This window comes from Alexandromys fortis, unplaced genomic scaffold (genome assembly GCF_014885135.2).
Source record: "Alexandromys fortis isolate MF-2015 unplaced genomic scaffold, M_Fortis_MF-2015_v1.1 scaffold_324, whole genome shotgun sequence".
Taxonomy (NCBI): Eukaryota; Metazoa; Chordata; class Mammalia; order Rodentia; family Cricetidae; genus Alexandromys; species Alexandromys fortis.
In genome coordinates this window covers 268,593-284,100 of record NW_026068221.1, presented here as the reverse complement: position 1 = coordinate 284,100, position 15,508 = coordinate 268,593, and the positions used below count along the sequence as shown (strand labels likewise).

At 44.3% G+C, this 15,508-nt stretch overlaps 2 protein-coding genes across 3 annotated transcripts in view; both read left to right on the top strand.

The window, feature by feature from the left end:
• Positions 1 to 9,625, top strand: part of Btk (Bruton tyrosine kinase) — a 51,405-nt gene extending 41,780 nt beyond the window's left edge. For both annotated transcript variants that reach the window (XM_050130574.1, XM_050130575.1), the window contains exons 15-19: positions 308 to 524; positions 2,712 to 2,776; positions 5,269 to 5,387; positions 6,262 to 6,419; positions 9,190 to 9,625. In XM_050130574.1, the coding sequence (XP_049986531.1) occupies positions 308 to 524; positions 2,712 to 2,776; positions 5,269 to 5,387; positions 6,262 to 6,419; positions 9,190 to 9,261 (631 nt within the window). In that variant the 3' untranslated portion in view covers positions 9,262 to 9,625. The remainder of the gene's footprint in view (positions 1 to 307; positions 525 to 2,711; positions 2,777 to 5,268; positions 5,388 to 6,261; positions 6,420 to 9,189) is intronic.
• An 860-nt stretch (positions 9,626 to 10,485) lies between these two features.
• Positions 10,486 to 13,711, top strand: Timm8a (translocase of inner mitochondrial membrane 8A). The gene is made up of 2 exons (XM_050130571.1): positions 10,486 to 10,700; positions 13,302 to 13,711. The coding sequence occupies exons 1-2, from the start codon at positions 10,569 to 10,571 to the stop codon at positions 13,461 to 13,463; spliced, it is 294 nt and encodes a 97-aa protein (XP_049986528.1). The 5' UTR covers positions 10,486 to 10,568; the 3' UTR covers positions 13,464 to 13,711.
• The last annotated feature ends 1,797 nt before the right edge of the window (positions 13,712 to 15,508 follow it).

The window sequence follows — 15,508 nt, the reverse complement described above, 5'->3', positions numbered from 1 at the left end:
TATGGCCCCTCTCAGTAACATTTGCGGTAGATTACAATACTGACTTTCCAAAGAAAGGATGATTTTAGTTTGACCTACTGCTGTTTTAAGCTTAGGCTTGTTTCTTGTTCATTTTGTAGGTTCCAAACCCCTGCTCACCCTCACATTTGAGGCACCTTTGGGGTTTGCGATGCAAAGAAGAAAATAACCTTGCTAGTGTGCTATCTTAGTGGATGTTCTATGCTAGGCCAACCCCTTCCCTCCCCTCCCTTTTTATGACTGGTCTGCAGGGGCAAGATGGAGGACTAGCTCCCTGTCTCTCTTGTAGGAATCTTTCCCATGAGAAGTTGGTGCAGTTGTATGGAGTCTGCACCAAACAGCGCCCCATCTTCATCATCACTGAGTACATGGCTAACGGCTGTCTCTTGAACTACCTGCGGGAGATGCGCCACCGCTTCCAGACTCAGCAGCTGCTGGAGATGTGCAAAGATGTCTGTGAAGCAATGGAGTACTTGGAGTCGAAGCAGTTCCTTCACCGAGACCTGGTGGGACCTCAGAAGGACTGGGGTGGGGAGCAGTGGGGGGTTGCAAGTCCCAAGGTTTAGATTTTCTCTAGAAAACATCACAGATTCAGTGTACATCTGCCCCGGGGTTGAGCCCATCAGTTGTCTCCAGCCTCAGTTTCAACAGGCTTGCCACTTATCCTGAGTCTCTGTTACCTGTGAGGAAACACTACCCATTCTAGACCTGGAAGAGAAGAGCAGTCCTGTGTTTCCCACTAGGGCCACTCCTGGTACAAGGCTACCATTTGGTTACAGCAGAGTCACAGAGAAGACCCACGGATACATTCTGATCCACTTTTTTCTTTTCTTTCTATTTTATTCTATTTTTGAGACACGGTTACATGTAGACCAGGCTGGCTTTGGACTTCTGATCTTTCTCTACTCCCGAGTGCTAGGATTCTAGGTGTACATCACCACACCTGGTTTATGCAGTACTGGGAACTGAACTCAGGGCTTTGCTAGTCAAGCGTTCTACCAACTGACCACATCTCCAGTTCTCTCATGGTTTTTATATGATTTATTTATTATTTTTATTTTATTTTTTGTTGTTTCGAGACAGGGTTTCTCAGTGTAACAGTCCTGGCTGTTCTGTAACTTGCTTTGTAGACCAGGCTGGCCTCAAACTCCCAGAGATCTCCCTGCCTCTGCATCCCAAGTGCTGGGATTAAAGGCGTGCGCCACCACCACCAGGCCCTTTTTATGATTTATTTATTTATTATGTATACAGTGTTATGCCTGTGACCAGAAGAGGGCACCAGATATCATTATAGATGACTGCAGATCACCATGTGGTTGCTGGGAATTGAACTCAGGACCTCTGGAAGAGCTGCCAGTGTTCTTAACCTCTGAGCCATCTCTCCAGCCCTCTCTTGTGGTTTTTAAACTCCTTTTATTTTATTTATTTTTATATTTATTTATTTACTATGTATACAATATTCTGTCTGTGTGTATGTCTGCAGACCAGAAGAGGGCACCAGACCTCATTACAAATGGTTGTGAGCCACCATGTGGTTGTCGGGAATTGAACTCAGGACCTTTGGAAGAGCAGGCAATGCCCTTAACCACTGAGCCATCTCTCCAGCCCTAAACTCTTTTTATTATACTTAGCATATTATAATACTTAAAGAGGCATATTCTACATTTAAAAAACAAGTGCCCTTTGTAGTTTTTCTTGAACATCTAGACTATCTGAGAAGGCAGGACCCACAATCCCACTGTCCGTGCTAAGAGTCACCTGGAGTTGGGTTGCAGCTCTCGCCTTCATGCCAGGCCTGTGTGCTCCTGCACTCTCTGCCCACTCCACTGCACTCTGCTTGCCTGCTTAGCCCCTGCAGGCAGCAGTCTGTACCTCCGTTTCTTTCAGCCAGATGGAGACTCAGATTCCTCTAGTCTCCCTTCCAGAAGACAAAACATGCTTGCCTAGTGTTCCTTCTGAATTCTCTTATCAGTTCAATGAAGCGGAGTGGTCCACATGAATGACACTGTTCTGCATGCTTAGTTTAGGAATGCAGAGCGGGTTGCTCTCCGTGCGTGTCATGAGAAGGCAGCAGAATTTCTCAGGCTCAGCCCAAGTAGGCTGCCTCACCCTCATAACTTCAGCACTTTCGAGACAGGAAGTGTTCCATGAGTTTGAGGCCAGCCTGAGCTACGTAGTGAGGTCTAGGTCAGCCTGGAGTACAGGTTAAGACCCTCTTGCTAAAAAACAAACAAACAAAAACCTCAAAATTAAGGGCAAGGGAGATTTTTTTTGTTGGTAAAGTGCCTTCAGGGTAAGAAAAAAGACCCAAGTTCAGATCCCTAGCACCCCTGTAAAAGCCCGGTGTGGCAACCCACATCTGTAATTCCACCACTAGGGATTTGGGCAGAGACAGACAGATGCCTCAAGCTTGTTGGCCAACCTAGCCCAACCAGTGAGTTTTAGGTTCAGTGACCCTGTGATCAAGGAAGACACCTGACCTCAACCTCTGGCTTCCACATGTACACACATACATGTATATGTATGACTACACACACACACACACACACCTCAGTAGCATCAAATAACTCCTTTAGGTGGGAGGTGCCTTTAGCTGAAGTCCATCAGTCTTCTCAGTTTCATTTTGCTGGTAGGCAGAAGCATCATGTCTTTAACCTGGGGCCAAGGGCTCACCGGTATCTCTTGTACTGCAGGCGGCTCGAAACTGTTTGGTAAACGATCAAGGAGTTGTGAAAGTATCCGACTTTGGCCTATCTAGGTGAGTGTGTCTTTTTCATCTTCCTGTGTATGGTTTCTTTTGGAAAAACAGTTGTGCTGTGTAGTCCATGGTGGCCTCAAACTCACCAGTATGCTGTCTGGCCACTTCTCTGCTGCTGGGATTACAGGTATTGCTACCACACCTGACTTTTTCATCCACTTGAAATGCAAAAACGACACACAGCACACAAGGGCACATTATAATTTTCAATCTCTTTGTTTTCTTTTTTTGTTTTTGTGTTTTGAGACATGGTCTCTCTATGTAGGTCTGGCCACCCTGGAGCAGGTGGGATTGAAGGCATGCACCATCATGCATGGGCTTTCTGTTCTCATTATATCGTCTTCTAATAGCTGCATATTCTGAATTATTTAGTTCACTCCTTTCTTTCTTTCTTTCTTTCTTTCTTTCTTTCTTTCTTTCTTTCTTTCTTTCTTTATTTCTTTCTTTCCTTATATTTCTTATCTTTTTAGTTTTTTTCTAAAACTAGCCCAGACTAGTCTGGAACTCACTGCAGCCCAGGCTGGTCTGGAACTCACAGCTGTCCTCCCACATTATCCTCCGTTGGTGTCTTTTATAAAAGATGTATTTATTCATGTATTTTATGTATATGAGTTCTCTGTCTTCGTGCATACCAGAAGAAGGAATCTGATCCTACTACCGATGGTTGTAAGTCAGCATATAGTTCCTGGGAATTGAACTCAGAATCTCTGGAGGAGCAGTCAATCACCGAGCCATCTTTCCAGCCCCTTCCTTTAGTGTCTTGACTCATGAGGGAGACCCTGTAGATATCCAGGCAGGGAAGAGAACTCTCGAAGAGATGAGATTTTGTGCAGAATGACTTGATTAACCTGTATCAGACTTTGGGAAGTCTAATGCCAGGCAGTTCACTGTTAGCATATTTCAAAACACAGTACAATTTGGGGAAAGATTTCCAGGCAACAATTGTTCAATTCTAGGTGCACAATAAAGTTTATGGTGTGACTGCATGGAAACTCTTACATCACTGGGCAGTGATCACACACACTTTTAATCCCAGCTCTCAGGAGGCAGAGGCAGGCAGATGTCTGAGTTTGAGACCAGTCTTCTACAGAGTTCCAGGACAGCCTGGGCTACACAGAGAAACCCTATCTTGAATTCTCCCCGCCCCACCAAAGAAACACTTACACAGTAGGTGTGACCATGAGGGTGGGTTCCTAGCTAAAAGGCCTAGAATCTAGTGTGGTCCCTGGTAGCATAGAGGTCAGCAGAGCATAAAGTGTGTGTGACCTCTCCCCTAAGGATGGGTAATGGTCTAGGAGGGAGGAGTCTGGGATAACCATTCTGGGGAATTGGGGTGAGGTCTGCCTCCACAGATAACAAAGTCACCAGTTGTTAAAATCCACTCCCAGCTTTCCGGGAAGGAAAGCAGGTATTTTATCCCCTCCACTGGAGAAGAGCCCCTGTGTGTTGAACATTCCGGTTTGCCCTAGTGATCTATGGGTGCAAGGACCTCTGTGCCTCCACCAGACTCAACCTCTGCAGTCCTGGGATTTCAGGCATGCGCCACCAGCCCAGCTTCATCCTTTCCTTTATTGTTGTAACCCTCTTCCCTTTCCCCATTTTCCTCTGCATCCTCCCTTCCTCTTCATCTCTCTATTTCCCCGGTATTTTGTCCTGATATTAAATCTGCTGACTTTCTTCCATGACTCCTTTCTTGGTCTAACCATGATTGCCTACTGCGGGATGAAAGAAAGGGGGAAGAAGAAATGCAGAAAAAAAGAAAAAGGTGGAGTAGAAAAAAGGAAAGAAGTCCTTATTAGTTTTTTTTTGTTGTTGTTGTTGTTTATTCTTTGTAACCCCTGTGGATCAGGAAAGCTAAATCAGAAGTCAATATGGAAGCTGAGCCTGATGGTGCAGGCCTGGAATCCCAGCTCCTCTGCAGGCTCAAGCCGTGTCATGACTGAAAGTTCAAGTGGCTGGAGATGTGGCTCAGTGGATAAGAACCCTGGCTGCTTGTGGCTCACAATTAGCCAGGTGGTGGTGCACACCTTTAATCCCAGCACTCTGGAGGCAGGGGCAGAGGTTCTGTGAGTTCAAGGCCAGCCTGGTCTACAGAGTGAGTTCCAGGGCAGCCAAGGCTACACTGTGAAACCTGTGTCAAAAAAAAAAAAAAAAAATTCAAGGCCAGCTTGGGTAATTTAGTGAGACACTGTCTCATTTTTTTGAAAATACAAAAAAGGGCCAGAAGTGTATATCACTATAGGGTATTCTCCTAGCATATGCAAGGCTCCGGGTTCAACCACATACAAGGCAAATCAATACTTTCCTAAAGAAAAAGAAATAAAAACAGAGGTTTTATTAAAAGTAATATTTGGAGAATGCCATGGCTGGCTAGCAGAAACTTTTGAGAAAGACCGTAAATGTTTGTGCAGCTGTTTGTACGTGCTGAGAAGACTCAGGCACACTTCAAGCTGTCTAAATCTTCATGGCCACAAATCTCGAATCCCTTGCAGGTATGTCCTGGATGATGAATACACCAGCTCGGTAGGCTCCAAATTTCCGGTCCGGTGGTCTCCACCAGAAGTGCTTATGTATAGCAAGTTCAGCAGCAAATCTGATGTTTGGGCTTTTGGTAAGTAGATATGAACATATTGGTCAAGGTGCAGAGATGGCTCAGTGGGTAAACCAAATTGCTTCTCATGTAAGTTTTGCAACCTGACTTCAGATCCCCATAACCCACATAAAACTTGGAAGCAATAGTGAGCACAGGCTTCTGTAATCCCAGTATGCCCTTAGCAGCAGAGAGGCAGAGACCAGAGAATCACAAGTAGTGCATGGGCCACACAGCCTGTAGAATCTACCAGAAAAACAGCAAGGGAGACCTGTCTCTAACAAGAAGGAAGGTGTGGATCAACACCCAAAGTTGTTATCTGACTTCCACTGTATGCTGTGATGTACATGGGTATGCATGTATACACATGCACGTACACACACACACACACACACATACTGGAGGGGGGGAGGAGAGAGAATATAGATTATATAGCTCAGAAAAGAACATAACAGGACAGTACGAATTTGCACTCTTGTCATCATTTATCTGATCCTCGGGTGCCTCTTATGTGTCAGGAACCACGGGGGTTTCTGAGGACAACCACAGCAAACTGGACATAATCTGTGTTTTCTTAGAACTTACAATATATCCCGGAAAACAAACCATTCATTATTCAAAGGCTTCTGAATACTGATTATGTACCAGGCACCCTGCCAGACCCTGAAGCCACCAACACAAACAAGTCCCAGTCTCTCTTCTAGAGTGACTAACGGTCTAGCATAGTGCAACTCCCCATAGCCGGAGTGCAGCCAGCACCATGGCAGATGTCTGAAAAGATGCAAAATTCACAGAGGAGGAAATCGACTTATTCTAATTTTTAGGGTTCATCCAGAAGGATTAGGGCCCAAATATTCCAACAAGACTGAATACACTTCTCCTTTTTATCTTCTAGGGGTTTTGATGTGGGAAATTTACTCCCTGGGGAAGATGCCATATGAGAGATTTACTAACAGTGAGACAGCAGAACATATTGCTCAAGGCTTACGCCTCTACCGGCCTCATCTGGCATCAGAAAGGGTATATACCATCATGTACAGTTGCTGGCATGAGGTAAGTGTTGTAGTGTCCCCGCTTAAACTCTTCCCTTAATGTCTCAGTTAGCTGGCCAGTCTCCTCTCTCCATGGTCACTTGTCGCCTGGGTACAGACACGCTTTCTCGCTCTGCCCTGTGTCCCAGTCTTCTGATGGCTTCTCTGTGCCTACCCTAAACCTCGCTAGAGTATCATGAGCAGACCACACCCTAATACCTATATCAGCTTTAAGAGCAGGAAGTTTGTAGGACCATGCCGTCTTCCAAAAGGCACTCAGGTGAGACAGTGGGGGTTACAGTTTCTATAATCATCATCTGGGCCTCACCTAGGAGTTTTGACCCTTCTTCTACTTTACTAGATGCCGACCTTTTCTGGTTGAGGGTCTAAGTGAGACATTTAAAACCCTGTCTCAGAGTTGGAGAGATGGCTCAGCTGTTAAGAGCACTGACTGTTCTTCCAGAGGACCCAGGTTCAATTCCCAGCACCGACATGGCAGCTCACAACTATCTGAAAATGCAGTTCCACAAGATAAATAAATAAACCAATGCACATAAAATTAAGCTAAATAAATCATTAAAAAAAACCCTGTCTCTCAGAAGGGACGACCTAAAATAGCTTTTGTTTGTCTGCTTTGATTTTTGGGTTTTGATTCTAAAATATTTTTAAATTATTATTTTACATGTATTGTGTTTTGCTTGTATGTATGTCTATGTACCACATTCATGCCTGGTACCCATAGAAGCCAGAGGAGGGCATCAGATGTCCTGGAACTGGAGTTATGGACAGTTGGGAGCCACCATGTAGGTGCTGGGAATCAAGCTTGGGTCCACTGGAAGAGCACTCGGTGCTCTAAATGCCTGTGACAACTTTCTAGGTCATTTTTAAAAAATGATATCTTATAGATTTGGAGGGGGTGCACTTGTAGTATTTTAGAAATAAGGATCAGGTTTCACTATTCTAAAAATGCTTTGCTGGGGTTGGGGAATGTGCCTCAATTGGTAGAGTGTTTACTTAGCATGAATGAAGCTTTCCTTTGGTCTCCAGCATCTCACAAGCCAGGTGTGTGGTTCAGAGGTTTGTTTGAGACAAGGTTTCGAATTGTCAGGCTGGCTTCAGACTCATTATGTAGCCAAGGTTGACTTTCAACTTCTGGTTCTCCTGCCTCTACCATCCAGACACTGAGGTCACAGGCATATACTTTTATGCCCTACTCCTAAAGATTTTTTAAAGATTTTTTTTGAGATTGAGTCTCTCTACATAGCCCTGGCTGTCCTGGAACTCACTATGTAGACCAGACCATTCTTGAACTCACAGAGATCCACCTATCTTTTCCTCCCAAGTGTCAGGATTAAAGGCATGTGCCACCATGTCCAGCCTCTTAAGGCATTTTCAAAAACAGAAATTACTGGGCTTCTTTTCCAGGAAGTCTGGCTAAGTACATCTGCGGTGGAATTCATCGAGCCTTTTGTGTTTCCCAGAACTTCTGATACTTGTCTATTTCTGAAAACCATGATTTGAATACTAAGAAATTGATGGCCCTTTGGTTCTGACAGACTGAAGCCACTCTGTCATGAATCCTTCCTGAATTATCAAATACTTCCAGGCAAGAAGGTTAAAGTAGTCCCAACACTCAGGAATCTGAGGGTGAAAGGTTTTCCATGATTTTAGGCTAGCCTGGGCTATATATTGCCTTCTAGGGCAGCCTGAGACATAGAGTGACATCCTATCTCAAAATAAACAACAAAAAACTAAAACAAATTTTCTTTTTTAAAAAAGACCAAATCTTAACCAGGTGTGGTGGCACGTGCCTTTAATCCCAGCACTTGGGAGGCAGAGGTAAAAGGATCTCTGTGAGTTTGAGGCCAACTTGGTCTCTTTCCAGCGTTTAATCTGACCATGGATCTCCAAAAGAGCTGTAATCTTAAAGTCAGACTAACAAAAGCCCTTGGTTGTTCAGGGTCCATTTCAGGCCTTTGCAAAGTTAAGTCTTTTGTCCATTTAGCTTGGCGAGAACAGGAAGTACATTTGGAAACTAAACATTTTCCTTGCCTGTAGGAATTCTGTTCTGTCAACCAGTGAAGTATACTCAATAGCCATCTTCATTCCAAGCTCTGAAATAATGAGATAGTGTGTATAAATTTGCAATGAATGTGTCCACAGTTTTGATCAGTGGTGGTTGCTGGTGCACCCCTTTAATCCAAGCTCTCAGGAGACAGAGGCAGGAGGATCCCTGTGAGTTTGAGGTCAACTTGAGCTACAGAGTAAGTTCCAGGATATCCTGGACTACACAGAAAAACCCTGTCTGGAAAACAAGCAAATAAAGAGCAATCCTAGAACTGTTTGTATAACAACCAGGTGGAAGTGGGGATGGGAAGTCTATGTCTGATTTCTGTAAAGAGATGCAAGGGATGGGTTGGAGAGATGCCTCAGTGGTTAAGAGCACTGGCTGCTCTTTCAGAGAACCCAGGTAAAATTCCCAGCACCCACATGGCAACTCAAACTGTCTATAACTCCAGTTCCAAGGGATCTGACACTTTCACACAGACATACGTGCAGGCAAAACACCAATGCACATAAAAGTAAATTATGAAAACTAACTTGAGATGAGAAGCATACAAGCACATTTTGGAGACCTGCTTTTTTATTTTTCTGCTTTTCGTGGTAGCAAGAAGGTATGCAGTTAGGTATTTAGGATATGCTTAATCCAGCTTAATGCTTTGTGATTAATACGGGTTCCTTGGGGATTCTGGATTCTACACTGTAACACTGTCTGTTTTCTTTGGTTTTAGAAAGCAGATGAACGTCCTAGTTTCAAAGTTCTCTTGAGTAACATTCTAGATGTCATGGATGAAGAATCCTGAACTGGCTGATAAGCTTCGTGGATCTCCTCCTCTCTCCTTCAAGCCCCAATTCCACTTTTTCTGAGGGCTCCCAGGCTCCGGAGCTCTAGCCTTCCATGTTCCTACTGAATGCATAAAGGCCCCTAGACATCTAGGAACGCCTTTCTTCTTCCAGTCCCTGGCATAACGCTTCTGAGCAAAGGCCAAGGGATTTCTGTACCTGGTATTGCCCATAACTTCAAGACTCCTAACAGACTGGATTTGGGATGGGAACATTCTGGGGGAGGGAAAGATGTAAATAGCTCCACTAGTTGTCTAACAGCTTGTTGGGTAAGTGTTAAGAGTTTGGAGGCAGGACAGACTGGAATGGTGCCATTAAATGGGGGGGGGGGTTGTTTTGATAAAATAAAATTACTAGAAAGAGTGAAGGTATCTCCTATTTTAATTCATTACACAGCCGCCCTGAAGCTCTCTGTTTGAGAATTACAGAAAACCGTATTATTAGCGCGGCGTATTCCTAATCTAGAATTCGACACATTTCACTTCTCTCTCTTATTTTTTTTTAGCTTTTCTTTCTTTTTTTATTTTATTTTTATTTATTTATTTATTAAATATTTCTGTCTCTTCCCCACCTCCGTCTCCCCTTTCCCTCCCCCTCCCCACTTCTCTCTCTTATTAAAGCCTGCCTCTTAATTGTAGACGAACGCACAAGCCTTCCCCGGTGCTTGGCACACAGTGGACATACGATTATCATTTGACCGAATCTTAGCGTTAGGGACAAACTCAGCCAGCGCCTCATTTCCCTACATCAAGACGAAAACCCCATCACAGAACTGGACCCAGGTGCCCAAGACAGCCAGTTTATTCCCAGAAGAGTTCTGCTGGGGGGAAAAGCCAAGGCTGAGAAAGCGCGGGCCAATTTGGAAGCGGGCAGGGCGGAGTTTTAGGGCCGGCCCTTCGCTGGACCACGTGGTGTGAAGTAATTTCCTCGTTTCCTCTACACTGCTCTTTTCTTTTCGGCTATCCGCTCCCACGGCGCTCCAGGCCACAGCCGAGCGCTGCGGCTGGGGTGTGGCGGGGAGCGGATCCTGCCCGTGGAGCCAGCGCGTCGCGGTAATCCTCCCGGACCGGCCTGGCCGCCTGCCCTGCGCAGACGCAGTGCGCTCACAGGGCGGTCCCTGAGGCGGGAGAGGGCGGGGCGTGGCGGGGCGGTGCGCGCGCGGGAGGGCGTGGGGCGGGGGAGGTTGTGGTTCCGGTTCCGTCACCCAGACACGTGAAGGTCGGCGAGTCGGTTCAGTGCTCGCTTCGGCCCGCGTGGTCGCGCCGGGATGGACTCCTCGTCGTCGTCTTCGGGCGCGGGTTTGGGCACCGTGGACCCGCAGTTGCAGCATTTCATCGAGGTGGAGACGCAGAAACAGCGCTTCCAGCAGCTGGTGCACCAGATGACGGAACTTTGCTGGGTGAGGATCCCCGGGCTCGGATCTGGACGCTGTGCCTACTTTTCCCTGTGTCCTTGCCCCCACGGGACTTGCTGGGTTGTCGGGAACTCCAGAGTTGGTGGTCCGGACTGCACTCTGGTTTCCTTAGGCCAGGTCGGAAGGGACCAGGGTGACTACTTTGGGAGACCGTAGGTGCAAAGGGTTGGGAGTCACGGGATTACACTGCTGTCCCACCCAGCACTCGGAGGTGTTAGAGGCACCTGAGGTTGAGGCAGTGGTGCCGGCCACTAAGACTAATCAAAGCCCCAGTCCTGGAATTTTAGGGAGCCCGAATCCCAGAGAGTCCCTGACAGTTATTTCTGGACTCCTCGGGAATTTGCCTGGGTTACCCAGTCATAACCCCTCCTGATGAAAAGAAAAGCGGCTCTAGCTCATTAAGTATGAAAGCGGCATAATCTCTCCCAGCATACACATTTATTTGCCTTCACTGTGAGTTGTGTAATACTAAGACATTAAGGTCTGAAGGTTGAGAAATTGAATCGGCTCGGTGAGGGGACTTTGGCAGAGGGGCAGAAGGCATTCGTTTGTAGCTGAGATCAAAGCGTTCTGGTTGCCAAGGACAAGCACACTGCCCTCCTGTGATATAAAAACTTAAAGAATTTAGAGGCCAGGGAAATTCTTTGGAATTAGAGAGACTCTAAGTCTTGTGTATAAAGCATGAAGGAAATTTACTCTAAAAGCTTCTAACTATAATGCATTGATTTGCTTGGTCCTGTAAACTTATGTGTTGCTGGACTATGCTCTTTAGAAATACTGGATTAATTCTGGTTTGCCTTGGATCAGAGGGCTTCAATTCTTTGTTTTCTTTTTTTTTTTCTTGAGACAAGTTTTCATGTATTCCAAGCTAGTCTCATACTGAATGGATAGCTGAGAATAGCCGAAAATGACCTTCAAAATGGGCTTCCTGCCTCCTCCAGCTTTTTTTTTGCTTCGGTTTTTAAATTGTTTCTTTTAAGACAGGGCTTTGCTATTCACTCCTGGCTGGCCTGGAATTTATAGAGATCGTTCTGCTTCTGCCTCCTGGTTGGTAGAATTAAAGGTATTTGCCACCAAGATAGAGACAAGGTTTCTCTGTGTAACCGCATTGGCTGTCCTGGAACTCACTTTGTAGACCAGGCTGGCCTCGAACTCAGAGATCAAGTCTATGCCTCTCGAGTGCTGGGATTAAAGGCGTGCACCACTATGCCCAGCTTTTTCTTTTTTTAAAAAAAGTCTCTGATGCCTTAGGTTTGGGTGGGAAGTGGTGTGGTTAATAACTGCTTTAAGAAAAATGAACCAGGAGAGGAGAATTCATTTTTCTTCAATAAATGATGTAGTCCCTGAAGTTCTCATGCTCCAGTAGAAGAACCTTATATGCTCTTGCAGGCAACCCAAAATCTAGTGGATCCTAAAGAAGGGTATATAGTAGGAAGAGGACTTGTTGGGAATGAGGAGTTGGGAAGTAGAGGGGGTTGAGAGGGTAATGGGGAAATATGGTCAAATTATATACATGGGTATCATATGTATGAAATTGTCCATGTTTTTCTCTTTTCTTTTCTTTTTTTTTTGAGACAGGGTTTCTCTGTAGCTTTGGAGCCTGTCATGGAACTAGCTCTGTAGACCAGGCTGGTCTCGAACTCACAGAGATCCGCCTGCCTCTGCCTCCCGAGTGCTGGGATTAAAGGCGTGCACCACCACCGCCCATTGTCAGTGTTTTTTTTTTAAATCTGTGAACTATAGGGCCTTTACAAAACTCTAGTTTTTCACTCCTCCCGAGGGGATTCAAGAGCCTTTGATGCGTGTTGGGTAGATGGTACAGTCCCAGAACTTGGGAAGCAAAGATGAAAAACAAAGCATCTCAAGTTCCAGGCCAGCTTGGGACCCTGTCTCAAAAGACAAACTACTCTGTCTTAAATAAACAAGGCTAAAAAATGTTCATTCATATATTTTCTTTGTTGATTGGTTTTAGGGCACCTAAGTAGTTTCTGTTGTTGTTTTATTTTTTCCAGACAGGGTTTCTCTGTGTAGCCCTGGCTGGCATCAAACTCAGAGATGTCTCTGCCTCCCAGCTGCTGAGATAAGGTGTGTGCCACCATCTGGAAAAGGTTATTTTGCTTGCCATTTTTCTCAGTCTGTTATATTCAAGATGTGCCATATTCTGGCTCCTTGACTTTTGAGCAAACACTGCCAGAGATTCCACTGGTAAAAATGAGGATGGAGAATGGTGTTTTCCATTGGCTTGTTGAAAAATGTAATAGAAGTTTGTGTCCAATTGGTAAGATGCCAAATGTGAAATTTTTTATATTTATTTTTTGCTTAAAAAGTCATGGGCTTCATCATATCTGTTCTTTTCATGTGTTTTTCTTGCCTCCCTCACAATTTCTTTCCTCACAGTCTTTTTTTTAGTTACATCACACATTGTATAGATATACACATACTATACGATTTTAAATCTAGGTGTCACAGGTAAGAGAAAAATTGGGGTCCAAATTAGCAAATAAGATAATTTAGATGAAATTATTTGAGCAAGCAAAAGGCTTATTTGTAAATGCCCTTTGTGATTCTGTGTCTTATTCTGAACAGGAGAAGTGCATGGATAAACCTGGGCCAAAGTTGGACAGTCGGGCTGAGGCCTGTTTTGTGAACTGTGTTGAGCGCTTCATTGATACAAGCCAATTCATCTTAAATCGACTGGAACAGACCCAGAAGTCCAAGCCGGTCTTCTCAGAAAGCCTTTCTGACTGATCTCAGCATTACCTCTGTGGAAAAGTAGTTCAAGAAACAAAAGCTGTTGATGGGATAACTGAAGAAATGGTTATGGGGGGGGGGGGTTGGCTCCCAAGTTTCTTGGGACATCTTGTCACCTGAGATTGAACAAAGACCAATTTTTATGTATGGGAGTTGAGAGTCATGTGTATTTGGTTGTGTTTTTTAAAGCTAGTCTGTGAAAATAATTGAGAGATAAATGAAATTACAAGATGCGTTTTACTGTATATGGGACTCTGCTTTCTCAAGGTCCCTTAACTGCTTTATATAATTTTGATAGTGGAAGTGCTTTCTATAATTTGATAGTGGGACCACATAGGGTAACTCTCAATTTGTATGGATTCATTTCTGATTTTTTAAAGGAGCCCTTTGCATCAGAAAGAGCAGCAGTGAGGAAACAACCTGGCACTGTTAACAGCAAGCTTTCTTATCGTTCAAGTTTGACTATCAGAGCTGAAAACAATTCTCTGGGGGGTGTTCATACAATCCAGCCTTTTAGGTTGTCTTTCTCCCCATACCGTGGTTTACTTCAATCCTGAATGTAAACACGATCTCAAGGTAGTAGCAGCCTGAGAATCCAGAGGGCTTTAGTTAGTTAAAAAGGACTCTAGCTCCTGAGCATAATTCTTACTACCAGACTGGCTCAGGAGGAAGTTAATTTATTCTGTATAGCAGGATACAGAACATTCACAGATGTGCCTAAAAAATGATAACAATTTAGGCCAGTCAAAAACAAAAGTTTTAGGTAGACGTGCATGCCTGATGTTAGTCATAAATTCATTAACTGCATTCTTTCGGTCACTGAAATAAAAACTCTGCAAGATCAACTTGTGATGGAAAGGCTTTCTATTTTGGGTTTTTATCTGCAACTCAGATTTCATGTGGGCGCATTTCAAGACAGAAATGTAGTTACGTCTCTTCTAGAGGTCCCTGAAGTTTTTGAGAAGAGAGTACTTTCAGATATGATTAGAAGAGGAAAATCTTAGCTAATACCTAGGGCCCTGAGAGAAGAGCTTAGAGTGAATTCCCCTCATAGACTGGAGTGTAGACCTAAAGGAAAACTGCTTAATACTAATCCATGAATCTGGGCAAATATATACCTCTAGCATTTCTTCATAGGCATAAAGATTTTGGTGTAGTAAGCCCCATTAGGAATCCGCATGGGAGTGGAGAGATTGCTAGGTGGTTTAGAGAGCACATTGTGCTCTCTTTTTTTTTAAAGATTTATTTATTGTGTATACAACATTCTGCCTCCATGTATGCCCACAGAGCAGAAGAGGGCACCAGATCTCTTTACAGATAGATGGCTGTGAGCCGCCATGTGGTTGCTGGGAATTGAACTCAGGACCTCTGGAAGAGCAGCCAGTGCTCTTAACCTCTGAGCCATCTCTCCAGTCCCACACATTGCGCTTGCAGAGGACTTGGGTTCAATTCTCATTACCCTTATGGTTCACAACCCTCCCCCAAGGCCGTCTTCTGACTTCTAGTGCACCAGTCACATATGCTACACATACAGACATCCAGGCAGGTCTTCATGCACATGAAAATAATTCTAAGAAGTTGAAAAAAGAAACAGTGCAATAAGGGTGATAGGAAATGTTTATGGACCTTTATTATTTTCTAACAAATAGTTGAGACCTGAAAGAACCAAGTTGATTTCATATAACTTTGCTTGGTGCAGTAGTACTACTAAAAATAATGCCATTTTCATGTTGAGCAGAGTTCAAGCTCTCAGGTATCTGACACACATACCTTTTATATGTGTTAAAGTAAAACAAGTGGCATAGAGTGTTCTTTATTTTTATTTGCTCTTTGTTTTTCTATTTTTGTCTTTTGAGAGAATTTCTCTTTGTCTTGGCTGTCCTGGAACTCACTAGATAGACGAGACTGGCCTCAAATTCAAAGAGATCCTCCTGCTTATGCCTCCCAAGAGCTGGAATTAAAGACATGTACTATTATGCCTAGAATTAATTCTCCATTCTTAAAATATTGTGTTATATCGTTATTCCTTCTGGTTTCTCACT

Coding starts and splice junctions, on each gene's coding strand:
- Timm8a (XM_050130571.1), top strand. CDS start 10,569: ATGGACTCCTCGTCGTCGTCTTCGGGCGCGGGTTTGGGCACCGTGGAC. Junction 10,701..13,301: donor AGATGACGGAACTTTGCTGG/GTGAGGATCCCC, acceptor TATTCTGAACAG/GAGAAGTGCATGGATAAACC.